Source organism: Solanum pennellii, chromosome 9 (genome assembly GCF_001406875.1).
Source record: "Solanum pennellii chromosome 9, SPENNV200".
Taxonomy (NCBI): domain Eukaryota; kingdom Viridiplantae; phylum Streptophyta; class Magnoliopsida; order Solanales; family Solanaceae; genus Solanum; species Solanum pennellii.
The window spans coordinates 76,199,161-76,207,780 of record NC_028645.1 but is presented as its reverse complement, the minus strand read 5'-3'; the positions used below and the strand labels follow the sequence as shown (position 1 = coordinate 76,207,780).

Genomic DNA, 8,620 nt, shown 5'->3' with positions numbered 1-8,620 from the left:
TAAATGTGTATTGTAAGACAACCCTTTTGAGGCAAATGTTAATGTATTTTAATTCACATTTGATGTACTCATGATGAGGAAAATGTTATATATATATATATATATATATATATATGAACTATGATAGAAGATATTTAATTTATTTGCCAAAATAAAAAATAACAATTGAAAAAAATAGTATAATTTGATGAATCATGTTTTTGTTATTTTATTTATTGTTTTTTTAAACTCACTTTAGTTTATCTATTCTTTATTTCACGTTTTATTAGAATTTATTGAAAAATAAAATCTAATTAATGAAAATATTGATCTCATAATTGAAGATTTTGTAAATTTTTTAGTCAAAATTGTTCTCTTTTTGCTTTGGTTTACTTATATGTTAATTGCGCTCCATGCAAATATTTTGTAATATTAAATACTTGTATTTGATATACTATGAAAATCATATTTTGTAACTCTTTTGAAGTATAATTAAATATAGATCAAAATAAATAAAATAGTGAATATAAATATTTAATATACATTTTATGAAATTTAAAAATAGGACAAACATATATGCCAAAAAAATTTATTCATGCATTTGATAAATTAATTTATTTTTGTTAAATATGTATCTTTTGAAAATTTAAAATAAAAGATGAATACAAATGACTAAGTAAGTTGATTTGATTTTTAATATATTTTTTTAAAAATAAAACACAAAATTTTGTACATAAAAACTTTTCATATGAGTATGACTAAATAAACACAAAATTATGATTAAAATTTTAAATTATTTTAATATACTAAGTAATGAGTATATATCTTAGGGTGTTCGTGTATTAATTTTATATAGAAAGAGGTGCAATCATTGATTTGAGAATGCAAGAAGTATATTTGAAATGAAACATATTATCAGAGTATTCAATTTAATTAACTTTTGAATTTTATTATTCTATACACATAATATGTGAAGATGTTTGTTATCTATCAAATATTTTTACGTAGTTTATATGAATCTTTTATCTTTATATTTCATATAAAAGATATAGATTAAAATATAGTAAACGAGTTAATAATTTTTAAAAGGGAAAAGGGTCTGATATACCCCTCAACTTTTTCATTTGGAGCTGATATACCCCTCGTTATAAAAGTGGTTCATATATGCCCTTACCGTTATACAAACGGCTCACATATACCCCTGCCATTACAAAATGGCTCACATATACCCTTCATTTAACGGAAGTTAATAAATTAGTTTAAAATTTATATTTATTACTTTTAACTTTTTAAAAAAAATTATTAAGGGGTATATATGATTCTTCTATCAAAGTTCAAGGTATATTTTAATTTTTTTCATACAAAAATTATTTTTTGACTTCTTTTATTATAATTATTTGAGTTTCTTATTCTTATTTTATTTTTTTNTTTTGTTTTTTTCTTTCATTCCTTAGTTTAAAGAAGAAAAAAATTAAACTATTTTTTTGAGCGTATTGTAATTTAATTTCGTATTTGAAGAAAAAATTTGGTCATCTACAATAAGTTTTACAAGAATATTTGTGAAACATAAATAAATTTGATTATCAAAATAATAATTAAAAATTAGTCATTGAAACAAAAAAAAGTCAAAAAAAATATGTTTGACGAGGATTAAATTTACTCATATGGGATTATATTTTTTGGAAAAAAATAATAAAAATTCAGATTAAAATTATTATTTTTTCATTTCCGTTAGAGGAAAAGGGTATATATGAGCCATTTGTATACAAGTAGGGGTATATATGAGCCACTTTCATAACAAGGGGTATATCAGCTCTAAATGACAAAGTTGAGGGGTATATCAGACCCTTTTCCCTTTTTAAAAAAAACATATTCTCATTCGAGGTGGAATATATTGAAACTTAATAATAGCGTAACATTTTGGATAACATTCTTAAAAAATAAATTTGACAAATGATAACAATTATCTTTGATATAGGTGCAACTAAAGAATCTAAAATATCAATAGATGTGATTCATGCAAAAATCATACAAATTTAAATTGTATATTTGAAAAAGGAACAAAAACGATTGAAAAACGAAATATTCAAAGGAGTTTTATCATATCAATATGAAAAAGGATAATAAGACGTGTATATGTATTTTATTAGTATTTTTCAGTTATTTATAATATAATTCTTATATACTCAAGAAAAAAGTATATGGGAGTATATGTTGTAATATAAAGATTCAAACTCATTGATATTCCAATAAAATGTAGAAAGTGACATATTAACTACATGTCCAAACAAAAAAATTACTAAGAAAATATATATTGACATTTGACATATTGATTAATAATGTACTATCCCTCATTTAATAGATTATAGATGTTAAATTTGTTAAGTTTCATTTCAATCGTCATCTCAAAACGATCTTCATAATTAATATATAAGTAAAAAAAATAAAGTGATAATATTATGTTTGGAAATGAAGAGAGCTATATAATTGATTGAAAAAAGTAATCCTTCAATATTTATTTTAAAGACCGCGCGAAGCGCGGCCAAATTTCCTAGTTGAATAATAAGAACAAAAAGAAGTAACTCTAGTAATGACTCTTAATTGTTCAAAACATCAAATATTTTGAACAAATTTAATTTGTCAAAACAATTAATATTTGAAATCAATCATAATCTACTATATGACCAAAGAGGAAAGACAAAGAAATAATGAACGTCCTCAATTATGTATATATGGTCCACAAATTTAATTTACGTTACAATGATAATAATAACTGAAAATAAGTGAAATGAAAAGTGGATAAAGGGCCATAGATGAAATTGAAAGTATGGTGCATGAACCACTACAATCATTTTCCTCCAAATTCATATGACAAATATTCTTATTATTTTATGTAAAACATGTTAAATAAATCAGGAATACATGTAGAAACTTAAATTAGAACAGGAATTCTCAAAACTTTCTTAATTTTCTAAAATAAAGTATATCCTAATAATTAATAAGTTTCTTAAAATAAAAAAACTAACATGAGCCAAACTATTAACGAAAGATGTTGATAAATCAATTTGCATGATTAATATCTACTTGAACCCTTTTCAATCAACCAAAAAACAAAAAAATTAAAAAAAAATTAGGTGCACCTTGCTCAACTTAACTAAGGACTTCTTAGCAATAGTGTCATCGTCTTAAAATCAAGAAACTAATTTGAAACAAACTATTAACGAGAAATATTGATGTATCATTTTGCATGATTATTGTCTAGCTACTTGAACCTTTTTTATCAACAAAATAAATCGAAGACAAACTTTTACATATAGCAAATTTAAAAATTATATTTGTATGCTATAACTATAGTTTGCATAATTGTGCTCCATATCAAATTTTATGTTTGTTATGGAGTTTTTAATTTGTATAATTCGCTAGATACATCCAATTTTATACGAATTGTTCAGTTTTGTATAAATTTATATATACATTATAATTTGTATAAAAAGATCTGTATTTATATAATTGTAAGTGTATAAAACGAAAAATATATGTATTTCTATTTGTATATACACTTCTCTCTCGTTTTATACAAACACAAATGCATTTCGTACATTTGTGTACCGAATGGTAATTGTATACCGAAAATGGGTGATTGTATATGAAACCAGATGACAAAAAATGAGATGTTTTCTGCGAATTACAAATAAATTGAACTATGGCTATAACATTTGCTATTTCATACGATTTTCCCATAAATGAATATATAAATTTTAGTTGCATCTTGCTCAACTTAACTAAGGGCTTTTTAGGTAGGGTATCATCTGGGCCGAACCGGCCCATTAAGATGTGGACAAGGCCCACATTTGTTTTGGGCTAATGTTAGGTCGGGACATGGAATGGGCTTGGGTAGGGGAAAGGGTGTTCGGCCCAGCCTGGGATTGTACCAGGTTGGTGGGGCAGGTTTTGACTAAAAATAATAAATAATAATAATAATAAATTAATAGCGTTGGAGAAAAATTTAAAATTAGTCATTGCCAAATTTATCGTTTTTAATAACTACTCATTTCCAATTTACGAAACTAGAATTGCGAACTTTATTTTAACCTTTATATTATTAAATTACATTTTGTCTTGTATTAAAATTATAAATATCATTTTATTTTTTTTCCAGTCAATTCTTTCTGTCTATCATAAGTATAAGGTCCAACTCTTAGTTAGGACCCTTGTACAATATGTAAGCACAAGTCCAATTCTAATTTTAAAATATTGTGCTTCAGTAAGTTTATAGATTCAGTTAGCAATATCATAAATATAAAAGTTCAACTTATAAATGGAACCAAATAAATACATACGCCTCTCAAATCATAAGTTATTAATTAGGAATTTGGTGAAAAGGTGCAAAAGTCAAGAAGTTGAAAGTTTATATTTTGATTTGCAATGTATTAGTCATTTAAGTTTGTATCTTTCAAATTTGTAATGTTATCAATTTAAATTTGAAGTTTTATTTTAAATTATTTATATAACACTGTATCACTCTATGGATATTTAGAAATATATTTTTTAGGTTTGGGTTTTGGCACTTTCATTCCAAGTTCTTTACGAAATATAAACAAATATAAAAATAAACACATACATCTGAATATTAAGATGTTGCATTAAGATTTGAATACTAAATAGTTTAGACTATTTTTCTCAACATCTAATTATATATGTAAAAAAATTGCTTAAAAATAATTTAAATTTTTTTTAAAAAAAATACTAAATTTGATCTAATATTAATAAAATATTGTAAAATTTTACAAGACAATAATGGTTGATAGTAGTGATTAATCAATTGTTGTTGGTGACAATTGATATTTATTAGTGAATGATAATGATAGCTAAAGACAACAATTACTGATGATGGTGGTTAGCGGTGTATTATGCCGACTAATGATGGTATTATCCATAGTAATTAGTGGATGTAATAATGATTAGTGGCGATGAATGCAACTGACGGCCAATGGCGATGACAATTGATCTTGGTGATTGACGGTGTTGATCTGTTGTGGTTGGGCAAAGTATGGTGATTGTGGAAAGTAGGTGGTGGTGGTGATTGATGATGGTGATAGACTGACGGTTGAGGCTGAAATGGTGATCGTAGATGGTGGATGAAAGTAGATAGAGTAGCGATGAAATGTCATCTTTATACAAATTCTTAATTATTTAGATAGATTCGACTTATTTAGTGATTGTAAAATAAGAATAACAAATACACTTAATAATTGCGATTCAGACCTCGAAAACAGATCGATTTAATGACTAAGATTTGAATAATTGAAGTAGATATATTGTTGGTTCTTGGAAGCTTCATATATTCTTCAAAATAATTTGTTGTTGGAACACTAATTGGCTTTAATCTCTGAAAAGAATATTGGGCTTTCATCCCACTGGGCGGACTACCAAATTGGACTTGACAATCATCAAACTTGGAACTTTCATTTATTATTATTATTATATTATTATTAATAACAAAAAATTAATTATAATATACTTTGTAAATATTAACTTCAATCAATTATCCCATAAGGTTTCCCTTTGTATTCATTTTTAATTAATTCTTTTCATACAAAGTTTATCAATTTAGGAAGTGCTCAACTTCTAAGAGTTTAAGCTTTTAATATATTATATGTTTTTTTTTGTCTTTATTATAATGTTGTTATTGAACTGGATAAGTATAATTGTGTAAAATAGTATGACGTTTATATTATATGTATTTCACATAAAACAAATTGTTGTCAGATGTTTATATCGAGACATAGAAAATTTCGAGAATAAAAATAAAAATTAAAAACTAACTTTATTTTAGTTTAATTTGATTTATAAACATAAAAAAGTGATATAATTGATTCAATTTGATGACAGAACCTTATGAATTAATGACTAAATCCTTTTATTATTGAGACGTTTACTGCAACATTGACTAATCTACATGTCATTATTGAATTTACCATAATACACATATTAATTAGTATATAATCTCAATGAACTGGGGAAATGATTATTTAGTGTTAAAAGTAAACATAATTTTCTTTTTATCTTTATCGTAAAATATGCTGAAGTGGATAAATAAAAAAAATATTATATAATATAATAGATAAATAAAAATGAATAGAGAAAGTAATTAACTTTGCAGTACAAATTCTAAACATTTTCCCTTCAACTTTAATGTTTATGGGGTAATTGATCTCAAGTATTGGAGTTGACAATTGGCAGGTATGGTCAAATTTGATAGGATCAAAATGAGTCAAAATTAAATCCAATATAGCTTGGATCAAAACTAATCATAATTCAATCCATTCATTTTTTTACAAAATTTTACTTACTTTATTTATTCTTTCGTAAATTTTCAGTATCAAATATTTTTTTTAAAAAAATATAATCAATATCATCATGTGAATCACTTTAAATTAGATATCAATCTGATTTTAAATAAGTTAAAACAAATTAAACGAATTAATAATTTATCTAAATTTAAATGGATTAAATTTGATTTTACCTTCCCGCAAAATATAAACCCGCTTTATGACCAGTCAAATCTTTCATGTAAATTTAGGAAAGCCACCATCAGCCTCGTTGCCACACATGACTCTAACCCCAACCTTTATGTGGAAGAAGTCAAAATTGGTCAAATATGACTACGACATCTATCTATTTATTGAAAATAAAATAAATAATAGTCATATCCATGCATATATATACGCTTAAACATCCACACACACTTTAGCACGTTACATTATATTCACCTAAAAATTAATAAAAACTTAGAAAGGGTGACCAAGCTGATGGAGAACGAAGATCAAAGAGGGAGAAGAGAGAACAAATATCGAGGCATACGACGAAGACCATGGGGAAAATATGCTGCTGAGATACGTGATCCTAATAGGAATGGTGCACGTCTATGGTTAGGTACTTTTGAAACAGCTGAAGAGGCGGCTAGAGCTTATGATAGAGCCGCCTTTTCTCTAAGGGGTCATCAAGCCATTCTCAACTTCCCTAATGATGGACATTATCATATCAATAATAACACTAATGTACCTCTAGGTGTTGGACAAAGCTATAACGCGCCTTCTACAATGGGGAACAATATGAACATGTCCTCTTCTTCTGCTTCTGCTTTTTCTGATGATCGACATGATCATGGAGAGAAGGTTGAGTTTGAGTATTTGGATAACAATCTTCTAGACGAACTTCTTGCTTCACAAGTTCATCGCCATGATAATAAACGTCCTAAGTTTTAGATTGCTTCCAATTGATTGAAATTAATGGTCTTATCAATTTGTTACTTAATTACCATCTTATTGTCTTGTTATTTCCAATTTCTTTAATTTTATGTCCAACTTGCTCTAATTTGCTATATCTCATGTTACTATGTTCATCATCCTCATTTCTTTCTTTATATATATGTAATCATAATTTAAGAGGATAACCCCTAATTTAATTAAAAGGAAGTGGTTCTCTGTGTCCAAATAAAATAAACGTATTGGCTACAATAAGAAATTAAAATGACAGATTTGTATATGAAACCTTAATTTATTAGCCCAAATACTAAATTATAATTACATAAGTTCTGCATAATTATAAACATTTAACCATCTCCAATGAAGTTAATTTGTATAAGTCGCAAGTGAAACATTTTAAATTAGGGATTTTAATATAGCAAGAAATAACTTCAATTTCTAAAGAAGGGTACATAGTAAATAGAATCTTGCATTTGGTATATTGTAAGATGAGAATGTGCCATCAAGCATAAGTTTTAATAAAGTGATCATCAATCATCTATCAAGAAATTATATGTATGTTCAGAACTCAGAAGATGAAAGTAACAATAATGAGGATGTTATGTTGAATGTTAAATGAAGGTATCTTCGATAAGATGATATTGACTTCCATGGATAAAAAGAGAGAGGCGAGATTGTGATATGATTCGAATATGTGAAAAAAGATGCATAGACGCATCAGTGAGGAGGAATAAGATATTAGTCGATATGAAGAGAAGTAAAGGTAGACCGAAAAAGTACCAAACAAAAGATGATTATACAACACATGTGCTGAGGACATGAACCTAGATAAGGAGATCAAAAATTTGGATAGAAGGTTAGTAGGTAATCGAGCGTTGTCTGTTTTCCTTATCAATATTAGTTTTATGATTACTCTCTTACAATCTTATTGTTCAATTTAATTGTCTTTGTGGCTTCAATTATCATATTATTTGTTGTTGCTATTGTTCTTTTCTACATTGTTTTCGATATAAATTTCTCACAGTTGTCTTTGCTTTACATGCTTGATTTTTTTATATGTGACAAAACCAGCATGTAGGCTGGGAAAATCTCATTCCTCCGTTAATGGAGGTTGAGCCATTAACAGCAGCAAACGAAGAAGAAGAAGGAGAAGGTGTTTCTTTGAATCTGTTTTCTCACTTTGATCAATGTAAAGTGTGTGTATATATATACACAACAATGAACAACAAACTAACAAATTTAACAAACTATCAAAATGTGGAAAATGTGACTTCTAACTAACTTTTAACTAACTACAACTAACTTTAACTAACTAGCTAATTAGTAACTAACTAATCACTTAAGCTAATTAACTAACTAGGCAAGTTTCATCA

At 26.3% G+C, this 8,620-nt stretch overlaps 1 protein-coding gene across 1 annotated transcript; it reads left to right on the top strand.

Moving 5' to 3' along the window:
- The first annotated feature begins 6,741 nt into the window (after positions 1–6,741).
- Positions 6,742–7,365, top strand: LOC107030878 (ethylene-responsive transcription factor ERF098-like). Its single transcript, XM_015232099.2, has one exon. It carries the CDS (start codon positions 6,792–6,794, stop codon positions 7,245–7,247), a length of 456 nt encoding a protein of 151 aa, XP_015087585.1. The 5' UTR covers positions 6,742–6,791; the 3' UTR covers positions 7,248–7,365.
- The last annotated feature ends 1,255 nt before the right edge of the window (positions 7,366–8,620 follow it).